At 39.2% G+C, this 15,171-nt stretch overlaps 1 protein-coding gene across 5 annotated transcripts in view; it reads left to right on the forward strand.

The window, feature by feature from the left end:
* The first annotated feature begins 3,454 nt into the window (after nucleotides 1–3,454).
* The window catches only part of LOC137061404 (B-cell scaffold protein with ankyrin repeats-like), a 145,747-nt gene continuing 134,030 nt past the window's right edge, over nucleotides 3,455–15,171 (forward strand). For all 5 annotated transcript variants that reach the window (XM_067432466.1, XM_067432465.1, XM_067432464.1 and 2 more), the window contains exons 1-2: nucleotides 3,455–3,554; nucleotides 4,853–5,248. In XM_067432466.1, the coding sequence (XP_067288567.1) occupies nucleotides 3,542–3,554; nucleotides 4,853–5,248 (409 nt within the window). In that variant the 5' untranslated portion in view covers nucleotides 3,455–3,541. The remainder of the gene's footprint in view (nucleotides 3,555–4,852; nucleotides 5,249–15,171) is intronic.

Below are 15,171 nucleotides of genomic sequence, written 5' to 3' on the forward strand. Positions count from 1 at the left end.
GGCATTGAGGATCTATTTGGAGAGGTCTGCCCAGTGGAGGAAGTCAGACAGTTGTTGGTATTAGTCCCATAGATATCCATAATAAAGCCTAGATGTCTCGTGTGCGCTGTTGGCCAATGGAGGTCGCCGTCCGCAACTTGCGGCCATCTTGTCACAGGCAGCTCGCTCACTCGTAACAGTGTGTTTTAATGGTGCATGTACTTTTAAATAACCATAACTTTCTCAATTTTCAACCGATTTTCAAACTGTTTCGTTTGTTATAAATGACAGAGATTTAGTTATGACACTACATACTTATGAATTATTATAACCATGGACTTTAATATGAAAGTAACATTGAACAGAACAGATGGGTGCAATGAACACATACACACATACACATACACATACACATACACACACACACACATACACACACACACACACACACACACACACACACACACACACACACACACACACACACACACACACACACACGGTATTTATGTTAAATCAATATATAGGCTACTAAACCTGTGTACCGAATGGCAACATGAGAAATTATATATATTTATACACACATACAGCTCTGAATTTTTCCCAGAGCTATATATATATATGCTTTTTTAATAAGAATATAATAAAATAAACAAAAAAACATGCAAACTAAGTTTATTTTAACTAGACAAAAGATTGGTTGTCATAAAATCGTTATTGGTGTCAATAAAACTGAACAGCTTTGAACAGCTCGATTATGGTCTCAGCCCCCTTGATAACGTGCACATAAGTTAGCCGTAATACACAAGCTGCACGATTAAGTCGTTTATCGAAACGAAAAGCTGCAATTTTAACGTGTTAAAGCATCCAGATTATAGCCATGTTAATAACGTTTGTAAGAAACCAAACCATTTGTAAATCCATCAAGATTTCAGCGAGATAAGAGTATTTATGTTTGTACAGATCACTCATCTTACATCAGGTCCCACAGCGCCCGACAGAAAGCCTGCCTGTGACAAGATGGCCGCCGGTGATGCCGATGGTGACTCCGCCGTAAGATATCTAGTCCTTATTATGGATATCTATGATTAGTCCACCCAAGAAAGGGCAGGTATCAGTAACTGGATCATCCAGGCAATAGCCACGGCCTATCAGGTGCACAACCTGCCTTCACCGATAGCCATGAGGGCTCACTATACCAGAGGCATGGCCTCTTCGGTAGCCCTCCTTTCGAGAGCCTCTTTGCAGGAAGTCTGTGAAGCGGCCGGATGGGCCACTCTGCATACTTTCATTAGACATTTCAGACTGCACCTCCCGGCGACGCCAGGCGCCAGGGTGCTCGCCTCCTGAGTGTGCCCTGAATTGGTTTACACCAGGGGGCTTACGATGGGGGGGCTTACTAATGGGTATTCGTTCCCCGAAGTGTGAAGACGCAGTGCGAGTTTCCTCGATAAATGGAACGTCTCGGGTTATGAATATAACCCATGTTCCATGAGAGGGAACGAGACACTGCGTATCGTAGCCCCGCCTCTCGTCAGAGCGCTCACTTCATCGCAGAAAGCTATATCTGCTTGTGCCAGCGTCCCTTTATACCTCCGGGTATGCCGTCACTCGCTACGTCATAACACAACACCAATCAGGATTGGCCTTTTTCAAATAAGCTTCAGTAGCGTCACGTCAAGGGCGTTCCCCGAAGTGTCATTTACGATGACGCAGTGTCTCGTTCCCTCTCAGGGAACATGGGTTATATTCATAACCCGAGACGTTATTTTTCCTCACACAGGTCTGAATGTTCACAGTTTCGATGCTCCTGCTCACGGCTGTTCTTTACGATCCACAGTAACCGTATCTCACGAGCATATCATAAAATAAATTCCAATCGCCCACCCTAACATCACTGTACCACTCCTCCGCGAACTGCTGTGTTTGACGGAAAATTAACCGGCGGCAAATTTGAATCTGCGTCGCGTGCACACACACACACACACACACACACACACACACACACACACACACACACACACACACACACACACCTACACACACACACACCTACACACACACACACACACACACACACACACACACACACACACACACACACACACACACACACACACACACAGCAGCATTTGCATCTCGATTCGGAAAACCATAAAATGTACATGAATAATAGACGTGGTTAGGAAATTTAGGGGAGAATTAGTCAGCGCAAAAAAATATCAAAATGTGCATTTTTGTTTTGTTTTTGTTTTTGTTTTTGCAAGACAAAGTTAAAAGATTAGTAGGCTACTACAATAGTTGAAAACCTACAGATACTATTATTTAGCCTAAAAAACTTGCTTTAACAAACACGTTATCTTGTTAATGTGTTAAACAAGACAATAAACATAAAAAATGTTGAATTTTTTATTTCTACATTAATTTCCTTTTTCCTATTTTTACAGAAAAAAAAATCTGTAAAAATACAAAATTACATAATCAAATTTATGTAAAAATACAGAAATTTCCTCTTAAAAAACGGAAATGTCATGTAATAGCAAAATACAAGCAATTTCTGTAAATTTAATAGTCCAAATTTTAATTACAGCAAATATCTGTAAAACAACAGGTATTTCACTGTATAATAAAAAAAACTGGAAAATCCTGTAAAAAATACAGACCATTACCTGTAAAATAAAATAAAAAATGACAGTGTATTTAACAAACACCATTATAGCAGTGAGAGAAAAACAAATGTTTTTGTGGCAAGGTTCAAGAGCCCAACTAAAAAAAAAAAAAAACATTGATCGCCATAATGGTGACTTCAAAAGAAACAATAAAATAACATCTGTAAATTATCAATTCTCAAGAGCTTAATTAATCTCAAATTAATCTGGCAAGTAATGTGTGAAGCTGGCAGTGCTGTTTGTCGAGTTATTTAATCCTCCTCTGCTGATATTTTCAGATTTAATGTCTTCTTTTATCTTCAGTTGATGAAATCAACTTTTTTCTGTTTCTTTCCTTCATTGACAGCAGTAAAAAGCTGATGAACAGTGTCTTAATTCACTCACTTCTTTTCACTCACTGTGTCAAGTGGTCTATATCAGTAAATTAGTGTAGGGAATAGTGAATAAGGGGATAGGGTGTAATTTGGAACACAGCCACTGTGTGTCGACTTCGAACACTGGTAATTCACAGTATATTGTATATATGTATATAGTATATATGTTGGGCATTTTCTTGAAAATGACAAATTTTACCCTAAATCCATTGGTTTCTATGGTGTATTACTGTTTTACTGGAAAACAGCATGCTACTGTCAAAATGTGGCCATTTTTTACAGCATTTTTTTCTATCTATGTTCTTTCAATGGCACATTGAAATGGTCAACTTCGACTTCCTATATTTAAATAAACATGTGTGTGAAAGGAAATCTTCACCAGTCAGACACCTGTGCCTTCATGACATGGAAATTAGCAGAGCGAAGAGGTTGGTCAGAGTGCACAAAGGTGCCATTGTTTGATCAAACATCCTCCCCATCACAGAACACAGCAGCACAGATCGGTACAGAGACAGAGAGATGAGCAACACATGTAAGTTTACCTTTGTTTCTTTCAAGTGTTTAAGTCTTTAACTTGTTCAGTTGTTTGTTGTTTAGTTAATTTACTTCTAAAACTTCAAAAATGTGTTGTAAATGTCCTTACTCACAAGATGTTTTATACAGATGTGATACACTTTACAACCAAACATTTGCTTTAACTGGTGATAAACAAAAATGAGCAATGGATATAAACAACTGGAAATAAACTATTTAAAAATTAATTAGATAAACAAACAAATAAACAAATAAACAAATAAATAAATAAATAAATAAATAAATAAATAAATAAATAAATAAATAAATAAATAAATAAATAAATAAAATATATAGGCCTATAACAACTGTAAATTGTATTATTTTAAAACTATGAAATCTTACTACATCTTAAATAGATCTATACCGTATCTTAAAATGTTAAAACAAGCTTCATAATGGTTGAATACCTTTATAAAATAACTCTTGACACTGGGCAGTTGTTTTGAATGATTACAATGCTAACCTGATTTCATCAAGTATATGTTCCTGGATCAACATCTTTGTTGATCCTGTAACAACATTAAAATCAACCATTCAGATATGAGAGGTCAAGTTTATAGTTTATGTAAAGTTTAGGCTTATAACCAGGATTAGGTGCTTCTATATCAGTGTTATTTAGCTATTACTTTCCTCTGATTTTAGTAAAGTTATGGATAGGGTAAGGTTTAGGGGTAGATGTAGGGTTAAGATTAACATTTTTAGACAGAAATGTTGCTCCAGAACCAATAATTGGTCCAGGAATATGTCTTGCTTCGCAAATTCACGTTGATTACAATAAAGCCAACTCCAATGTCCAGTTCTGTTGCAAATATATGGCTTGTGTATGTTTCTAGGGTGTGGCTGGACAATTATCAAAGAGATAATTCCAGCTTGGCTGGCTGCCTGAATTAAATAAACTAACCCCCATGTATCCATGAATTTGTTATGCCAGATTGCTTATAAAAGTCATAGCACACATTTCCTCTATAAGACAAAATATTGAATGAAATGAAATTGGTTGAATGAAAAAAATCTGATGTAATTCCTTCCAATTTATGAGCTGAAATTTTGTCCGGAAGAAGTATACAGAACAATAATAGTATGCTTTGCATTGCGTTCACTAACTAGAACACAGATACGTAATTAAATATTTGTTTCACAAATGTTTAGAAATTCAAAATTAAAATTAAACTCTTTTAACATTGCAAACAAAACGTAAGACTTATTAACACATATTTCATTTACATTTACTTTTTTTTTTTTTAACTTTTTTAGCGGAAGATCTCCTGATTATCTATGAGTCGGAGGCAGAGCAGTGGGCATCGTACCTGCAGTTCCACCTGACAGGCCCCATTCCTGAGACTGGCATCTGTTGTTATGATATTGCTATGGTGACCAGTCGCCAGGATGACTTCCTGAGACTGGGAAAGTACAAATGTAAGCTGCTTATCCTGTCGCGTGGGATGCTGGAAGGGCTATGCCAGCTCCGGCGGTTCTTTCTGGCTCGTGTATTGCGGCCAGAGACCCGTGTGATAATTCTCCTATGTGGGGTGGAGAGCCTGGATCCTCTGCTGGAGCTGGTTCCACTGAAGGGGGAGGAGTGCCTCCAGATCTCTAGTGAGCAGGAGCCCCAGGACTATCGGTTGGCTGTGGCAGAGATTGTATGCAAAGGTAAGGAGGTAAAAGTTTTCAGTCTTTTTGGAAGATGCTTGGTAGCCTAGATTGGTAGCCTCACTTTAGTAAAAAGTATCATAAGTCACTCTGAATATTTAATACTAACTAAAAGAAACAAATAAATAAATAAATAAATAAATAAATAAATAAATAAATAAATAAATAAATAAATAAATAAATAAATAAATAAATAAATAAATAAAATGTTTTCCTTGAAGGACCTTAAATGGTTAGCTCACCCAAAAATGAAAATTGTATGACACAATAAAATTATCATGTCATTCGACACCCGTAAGAACTCTGTTCATCTTCGGAACGCAAATGAAGTTATTTTTTGTTGAAATCCGATGGCTCAGACAGGCTTTCATTGACACCAATGAGTTTTTGTGCGCAAAAAAACAAAACAAAAAAAAAAACTAAAAAAACCTAAAAAAACTAAATAAAAATAATTATTTAGTGATGGGTCATTTCAAAACTAAGTTTTGAACGTTATGAATCAGTTTATTTGATTCCGATCGCCAATGTCACGTGATTTCAGCAGTTTGACACATGATCTGAATCATGAATCAATATCCTGAATTATAACCGTTCAAAACTTTGTTTTGAAATCACCCCATCACTATATAAGTCATTATTTCAGGGTTTTTTTGTGCACAAAAACGATTCTTTTCACTTCATAAAATGTTTGTAGAATCACTGTAGTGAGATGGGCTTTGTAACGACATCTTTATTGCCTTTTATGGGTCTTGAGAGAGGAAATTATATTGGTGTCACTGAAAGCCTGTCTGAGCCATCAGATTTCAACAAAAATATAATTTGTGTTCCAAAGATGAACGAAGGTCTTATGGGTGTATTGTATGGTAAGTAATTAATAATTAATGACTGAATTTTCATTTTTGGGTGAACTAACCCTTTAATCATCTCAAAGGTTGATATTAATAGGCAATGCTCTGCCATTGAAACTCTCACTATAGTAAATCTACTGTGACTTTGTGGCATTTTGTGGCATTCAGAATTCCTGATATGTGACATAAAGAGGCCAAATTTAGTAATAATAATAATAATAAAAGTGGGACTTACACTATACACTCTCAGAAAAAAAGGTGCAGTAGAGGTACAATTTTGTTCTTTGGGGAAGAAAACTGTACCTTTGGTAACACTTTAGTATGGGGAACACATATTCATTAACTATGACTTTTGGCTCAATAAGCTCCTAATTTACTGTTTAGTAATAGTTAGTAAGGTAGTTTTTATAGCATTTAAGTTAAGGTATTTTGTAGATTAAGAGATTTAGAATAAGGTCATGCAGAATAAGGCATTAATATGTGCTTTATAAGTATTAATAAACTAGTAATATTCCAGCCAATAAACCAGCCAATGTTCTAGTAATAGGCATGCTAAAAAGCAACTAAATAACAGTAAATAAATAAACCTTAAAATATATGGTCCCCAGGGTACAATTATATCAGTTTTACTCAGTTTCAGTCATGGTGAGCCACTTTCCAACCCTGAAACACATATATAGAAGCTCTTATTGAGAATTAACAGGTTTAGATTTTGATGTTTTATTGAACAAGTTTGGTCACCATTATCATGATCAAACCATAATTGTTGACTAATGAACAGTGACCAAACGCACACAGCTATCAAGAATCAGCACATGAATCTCAACAATGGTGACATACTTAATGCTGCAATGCATGCTGGGAGTCATGGGTTTTATATTGTGGTGGCTCAGTAGGGTTGGAGCTAAACTCTGGAGGACATCAGCTCTCTAGGACTGAACTTGCCTACCTTTGACTTATAGATACAAAAATGTACCCTTAAAAGGGTACTTCAGCACTGGGAAGATGAATCTGTATTTAAACTGGGTCATCAATGTAGTAGAAATGTGAAAATAGTTTTGAATTTTGTGCCTTCTAGACTGAGAAAAAAACAGAAAATGTATTTTTGTCTCATGGGGATGAAAGACTACAATTCCCAGAATGCTTTGCTGCCCTGTGAGGCCATTCCCAAAGCCACCTACTTGATTACTGTGACTGAGTTGGAGAAGACACTACAATTAAAAACTGAACGTGTCTGTTCAATATAATAAGTGAGTCACTGTGCGAGTATCACAGCACTGAGCACTAACTGCAGGAGTGCGATAAATGAGCTCTCATGATGAGAGCTGAGGTAATCGCGACTACACTCGCGGCATACATTCACAACGCGAGTTCGGTCTGGCATGTTTCAGTTCATGCCTTTGCAAGCTTAAGTTTCATAGAAATTCATTTGAGAAGTTAAAAGACTTACTTTTGCTGCTATGAATGGTGGTCCTGGAGACTGTAATTATAGAATAGTATCAGGAGAGCACCAGAGACAGAGCTGTTCTTGGCACATGTGAGCCTTAATTATTCCTATCATCTCTTAACTATCACAATTTGCAGTTATTTTGATAATAATATAGTTGAGACACATTTAAGAACTGGACATACAGACAGCCCAATGTTGCTTAATGTGCTTTATTTTTATTTATTTATTTTACTTCTGTCTAGCTCAGCCTTTGGATGAACTAGAGTTTGAAATTTCAGACACTGAGATTTAAACTGACTTGATTAGGTGTATTACACAGTACCTTACTTGAAAGTGCTACCCAATAGTGAAACACATCTCTTCTAGGAAGAGATGTGTTTTTTTTTTTTTTTTTTTTTTTTTGTATTATTGTGTGTATTGTGTTGTCTTTATGGACCTATGTGTCTTAAATAAAAGTTGATATTAGGAGGTTATTTTTCATGAACCTGAACTGGTTTGTTATTAATGCTTCTGAAATCCATTCTGCAGCAGTGAAAAGTTTGCCACATGTTAATATGAGAACACTGAGTACTGTATTATCCACTATCCAAAGTGTATTTGCGACATCAGTTTGAAGACCCTTTTGTTAAACCAGGGTTTTATGTGTAATGGGGACAAGAGTTTCACCACATCTAATAGGTGAATAGGTGAACGAACATACATGTAATTTATTTTTTATTTATAAAAAATAAATAAAATAAAATAAAAATGATATAAAAAGTAACAGCCTGAAATGTTTAAGTACAATCGACTTGGTTGTTTAAGTTATTTCAACTTAGATTATGTTAAACTGACTTTTAAATAAATATGAGTTGATGAGTTAAAACAATGTAAAAACACATATTATCATAAATAATTGAACATAATTTTTTTACAGTGTAGAGCTGATTGAAGCTCCATTTTAAAAATCAGTTATGCAAATGAACAGCTGTCTCACAAAGAACAAAGTGGCTAGTTTGGGCAGTTTTTCATACTATATTACTCCTAAAATATAGCCTTAAACATCATTCGGATTATAACAAGAGAATGCAGCGATGTGCCCGTTCACTGTTCTTTTACAGTTTGATGTGATGAAAAATGTTGCTTTGCTGATGGATGCTTCAGCACAGGGCAAACAATATGCAAATGTGTGCACTTCCTCATGCGTCAAACTCAGTACTTATCACTGAATATGTAAATCTTGATCACCTCATCTTGGAGCAATTTTACCATGCTGTGAAAAGGGTCCCTTTTGCAGTGAGGTAAAGGTTAACTTTAGCAGTTCTTTAGTTAGATCCATTAAAAAAATGACAGTAACAGTGGCAACAAATACTTTTGAAAAAATATGTAAATATAATGTATATAAACATTTTTGCTTTTAAACTAATTTCTCAGATACCAGAGCTGGTATTTTTTTTACAATGTACTTGAAAGTACCTGCAGTCTTTCAGTGGGTAGTAAGAATAAATAAATAAATAAATAAATAAATAAATAAATAAATAAATAAATAAATAAATAAATAAATAAATAAATAAATAAATAAATAAATAAATAAATAAATAAATAAATAAATAAATAAATATGGGTTACCATTTATAATAAATATAATTTGTAAACTATTAGTTATTATTCATAGTTCATCCCTGGCTGGTCTAGGAATCCTTTCTGCAGGTTAGGTGAAATGGAGAGTCAACATTGCCTGTGTGTGTGACATCCCAGTGATGGACTGGCCATCTTTTCTGTCCAGGTTGATTTCCCCTGTCTCTGGCCTAAAGAAACTAAGACGCCCTATGACCCTAGAACGTAGATGGATATAGATATGTAAAAAGTTAGATAGGTTTTTATGCTTTGTATCCTAACCTCAACACTAACCCTAACTTATAGCCAATAAGCTATAGCCAAAAAAAAGTTTTTACACAACAGTTTCAACATTGATAGTGTCGCGTGCACTGGTAAGAAAGAACAGAAGGATCCAATTGCGAATGAACAATAGTTTATTACTCTCAATACACACACGGTCGATCAGAACAGTAAAGTCTCAAAAGGCAGAAAGGCAGCTCAGTCCATGAAGGGGAGCCGGCAGGGCACTGGATGCATCTCCGTGAAGCAGGGAGGCACGGGCAGCTGGAACCGGAACCGGAACCGGAGCGAAGCAATCCCGCAACGAACACGAAACCCACAGGGCACACCGCAACAATCTGACACAAGACTGAGTGAGACACAGGAATATATGGGCCCGGTAATGAGGTGCAGCAGGTGAGAGTGATCGGTAATGAGTAATCAGTGACCAAGCCTCCATCAACACCACACAACACAGACAGAACGAGAGGATGAATTCATGAACCGTGACATTACCCGTCCCCCTAAGAGCACCTCCTGGCACTCCCAGTAGGACCTACCTGTCGATTGAAATCATCGATAAGGGAATGATCCAATATGTCCCTGGAAGGAACCCAACTTCTCTCCTCCAGACCATAACCTTCCCAGTCCACCCAGTACTGTGTGCAGTCCGTGTCCCCTCCGTCTAGAGTCCAGAATGCGGTTAACCGAATACGTAGGTTTCCCATCTACGAGGCGCAGCAGGGGACCGGGACTGGCGGATTTATGCAGGACTGAAAAACAGGTTTTAATTTGGAGACATGAAAGGCGGGATGAATCCTCCCATACGCTGGAGGTAGTTTGAGGTGGACTGTCACCGGGCTAATGATCTTAGTGACAGGAAATGGGCCAATGAATTTAGGAGCGAGCTTATTACTTACGGAGCACAAGGGAATGTTCTTAGTAGAAAGCCACACCTTATGACCCAAGACGTAATCAGGAGGCTTAGACCGGTGGTGATCGGCTTGGGCCTTGGTGCGTCTACCTACATGGAGCAGAGTCTCACGGGCTCTATTCCATGTGTGTTCCATGTGGTAACGAGTTGTGAGCGTACTCAACCCAAGAAATCAGTTGGCTCCAAGAGGAAGGGTTCTTGGCAGTAATACATCGTAACACTCTCTCAAGATCTTTGTTGGCTTGTTCAGTTTGACCATTGCTCTGGGGATGGAAAGCTGAAGACAGACTAACTGTCGCCCCCAGTAATTTACAAAATTCACACCAAAATTTGGATACAAATTGATACAAAATTCAATGTCGGAAACCACGTCCGTCGGAAGGCCATGTAAGTGAAAGACGTGGTCTACGACAGCCACTGCTGTCTCCTTGGCGGAAGGTAATTTAGGCAAGGAAATAAAATGAACCATTTTCGAGAACCGGTCCACAAAAGTCAAAACGACCGTCGACTCTTGAGGTTAGTAAATGCAGTTTCGGCTGCACCAGATCACCTGAACGTCACTTTGGGGGTGGTCAACGCTGCCAGAGGCGCGGCTAGTTGGCTTAAGTTACGAAAAAAATGTTGATAAAAATTGGCGAACGCCTGAAACCACTGCAGGTCCTTGCGGGAATCTGGGGTTGGCCAATTTATCACAGCCTTAACCTTGTCGGGATCCATGCGCATTCCCTCGGACAAGACGATGTGCGTGGAAAGCACATTTCCCCGCCTTGACAAAAAGCCCATTCGCTAGCAACCTCTGGAGCACTAGACGAACAGAGTACACGTTCCTGGAGAGACAAAGAAAATAGCAAAATGTCATCCAGGTAGACATAAATGAACTGATCTACCATGTCTCCCAACACATCGTTGACTAGTGCTGGGGAGTTGGACAGCCCGAAAGGCATGACTAAATATTCAAAGTGCCCCCTGGGGGTATTAAAAGCATGTCTTCCACTCATCCCCCTCTCTTATGCGGACCAAATGATAAGCATTACGTAAATCCAGTTTTGTGAATATGGATGCTCCCTGCAACCTCTCAAAGGCTGAAGACATCAATGGCAAAGGATAGGTATTCTTTACCATGATGTTGTTCAGCTCTCGGTAATCAATGCAAGGTCACAGGGACCCATCCTTCTTACCCACAAAAAAGAACCCGCCGGAGAAGAAGGGCGGATGAACTTGGAGGCTAGCAAATCAGAAATGTATTTCTCCATGGCCTCCCTTTCAGGAATAGAAAGTGAGTAAAGCTTTCCCTTTGGCGGAGAAGTACCTGGCATAAGATCTATTGCACAGTCATAGGGACGATGAGGAGGAAAAGAAACAGCCCTGGACTTACTGAACACTTCCTTCAGGTCGAGGTACTCCTTGGGCACGTTAGACAAATTCATCGCCTCCTCCTGTAACACAAAACTAGACACAGTCTTACAGGAAGACTCAAGACAAGAGGCATAGCACTGATTACTCCAAGCAGATGCCGAACTGCGTCCCCAGTCAACCCTGGGGTGCTTGACCAACCACGGATGACCGAGGACCATGGGCATGAAGGGTGTGTCAGTGATGAAGAAGGTGATTGTCTCTGTGTGGTTTCCCGTGATGGTGAGTGTGACAGAGTCCGTGGTGTGTGTAATGGCGGGGAGTGTCTGTCCATTTAGTGCATGCACAGCAATAGGAGTGCTGAGGGGGTGCATGGGGATCTGGAGCTGGGTGGCCAGAGAACGGTCCATAAAATTACCCTCCGCTCCGGAGTCCACAAACACTTGGCCGCTGTGTGACCGGTCTGCCCATTGCACTCTTCCACGGCAAGAGAGTTGCGGACGAGGATTTCCTCAAAGACGCTCCACCCGACAGTAGCCTCTTCTTGCTTGATCTTTTAGTGGACAACTATTGAGGAAATGCCCCTCCTCACCACAGTACATACACCGTCCCTCAGCTCTTCGGCGCTCTCTCTCTTTTGCCGGGAAAGCCGAGCTCGATTCACCTGCATGGGCTCAGGATCGCTGGGTGGGCTGACCGTGTCTCTCACCAGGAACTCAAAGGGCTCAGGAGGTTCTCTCACGAGGGTGCGCTGGTTTCGCATCTCCAATCTGGAATCCCCTCGTAGCATTAAATCCATCAGATCATTGAGGCTGTTGGGAAGTTCCAGGGCGTAGATTTCCCATTGGACACGGTCAGCCAGCCCATGCAAAAACCTGTCCCACTGAGCCTCTTCATTCCATTTACTCTCAGCGGCCAATGTCCGGAACTGAATCATGTAATACGACACCGAATGCTTGCCTTGGTGTAAGTCTGAGAGATTACAGGCTGCCTCGTGACCCGTTGCTGCACGGTCAAAGACCCGTCTGAGTTCCGTTGAGAGTGACTGGAATGAAGAGCAGAATCGATGGTTGTTCTCCCACACCGCCGTTCCCCAGACCGCCGCACGGCCAGATAGCAAGTTGATCACCAGCGCAACCTTAGCTCTCTCCGTAGTGAACGCAAGCAGCTGTAGTGAGAAGAACAGAGAACACAGAGTCAAAAAAAGGTCCGCATAACTCCGGCTCACCCACGTACCTCTCTGGTGTAGGAATGCGTGGTTCAGGATGGTTAGAGCTGGTGACTGGGTTGGGGGGAACGGACGGCGGGCTGGGCGCAGTGGGTGATGTCAGTTGTTTGATTTGAGTCGTGAGCTCGGACACCTGCTTCACAAGTGCCTGCACGGCCCAGGCATTGGCGGTGACATGCTCCTCCTGCCACTCCATACATTGACTGTTGGCAGTCAGATATTCCTGTAATTCAGCCATCTTTGCTGGACCCATGATTTGTCAGATCGTTCTGTCACGTGCGCTGGTAAGAAAGAACAGAAGGATCCAATTGCGAACGAACAATAGTTTATTACTCTCAATACACACGGTCGATCAGAACAGTAAAGTCTCAAAAGGAAGAAAGGATGCTCAGTCCATGAAGGGGAGCCGGCAGGGCACTGGATGTATCTCCATGAATCAGGGAGGCACGGGCAGACAGGGTCGGCTGGAACCGGAACCGGAGTGAAGCAATCCCACGAGTAACACGAAACACACAGGACACACTGCAACGATCTGACACAAGACCGAGTGAGACACAGGAATATATGGGCCCGGTAATGAGGTGCAGCAGGTGAGAGTGATCATGATGAGTAATCAGTGACCATGCCTCCAACAACACCACACAACCCAGATAGAACGAGATGATGAATTCATGAACCATGACAGATAGTAATCATAAATCATAAATGTTTCTTGAGCAGTAAATCATCATATTAGAATGATTTCTGAAGGATAATGTGACACTGAAGACTAGAGTAATGATGCTCAAAATTCAGCTTTGCATCACAACATGACACTTTAATATAGCTCAGAATATTCTCCTTAGTTAAAGACTCTGGCACTCTCTCATTTGTCAAACAAATGATGTGCCCTATGCACATAAACTGTATAGTTTTCTTATTATATCAACAATTAACCTTATATAGGTCTCTTCTACAACTACAGGAGATAAATGTGAGAGGTTCAGAGTCTTTAGGAGAAAATTCTGATATGATGATGTTGAGATCTCTTATGAAACTTCAGAGAAGCCAGGTGTGAGAGCTCCAGTGTTTATCGCCAAAGGAGAAAAGTCTGAGCACAGTATGTCATGTTGTTGAGATCTCTTCTAAATCTTTAAAGGAGACAAATATGAGAATGTTAGGATTTTTGTCTCAGGAGACAAGTGTGAGAAACAGGAGACTTATTTAAAAGTCTCTATTTAATGTTAATGTATCCTCTTTTGTGTCTCGCAGAAACATTTGAATTGTTAAAGGTTTTTTTTTCCCCCTCTGGAAAAAACATGTCAATCAAGCACAATACATGCAATGAACAAAAGAACATGTTTACATGCATGCAAAATTTGCTTTACAAGAACAAAAAGGTTAAGCAGCAACCATGAAGCACTGGTACACTATAATATTACATTTGTTATAAAGATATAATTTATCTAGACTAAACACCATACAATTGTGTAATCTGTGTTTGAAATAAGTACTGTATATTAATTTCTGGGCATTGAAGATTTAGACAATGATAGAAGATTTGAATGATAGTTTCAGTATTTACAATATTAGTATAATATTGTATATATTATATTTTTTTTCCACAAGCCTGGTAATAACTTATTTAAGTCAGTTACATAAAAATGTTATTTAATTTTAATTAGAAAAGTAAGATTGATTGCCATTAGGTTACTATATAGTTGCATAGTAACTTAAAAATTTCTCTGACAAAGTTTATGCAACTGGCACCAGAAGGCAAAGCTGATACCTAAATGAGACATATAAGAGATAATAAGCCCTTAGTATCCTGAACTTAGGGAAAACTCTGTCAGAGTCATAGCTTTGTGGATGGCACATCAACAACATTGAGGCACAGCAGCACCTCAGACAGCATGAGTTCAAGTCCCAGATAAAGGTACACTTTCCTGCTCCTGTTCCTTTCTCACCTCTCCCATTGTTTCCAGTGATTTATCGTACGTGCCTGTCCATTAAGGGTGAAAAACTCCAATGTCATAAAAAATAAAGGAAAAAAAAACCTTAGAAAAATATTTTTACAATGGAGTTTTGAAAGAGATTACAGTAAGACAATAAAGAGAATGCCCATGTTTCTTGTTTCTCATTTTGAACTCTTTTTTTCCAGATATTTATCATGTCTCAGTTGTGTCCTTATTTGTCCTTAAGTGATTTTAGGAGAAACATCTGAGACATTGCTGATACTACAACAAGAGCTAAATAAGAATCTCAAATAAGTCT

The sequence above is a fragment of the Pseudorasbora parva genome, chromosome 1 (genome assembly GCF_024679245.1).
Source record: "Pseudorasbora parva isolate DD20220531a chromosome 1, ASM2467924v1, whole genome shotgun sequence".
In the NCBI taxonomy this organism is placed as follows: domain Eukaryota; kingdom Metazoa; phylum Chordata; class Actinopteri; order Cypriniformes; family Gobionidae; genus Pseudorasbora; species Pseudorasbora parva.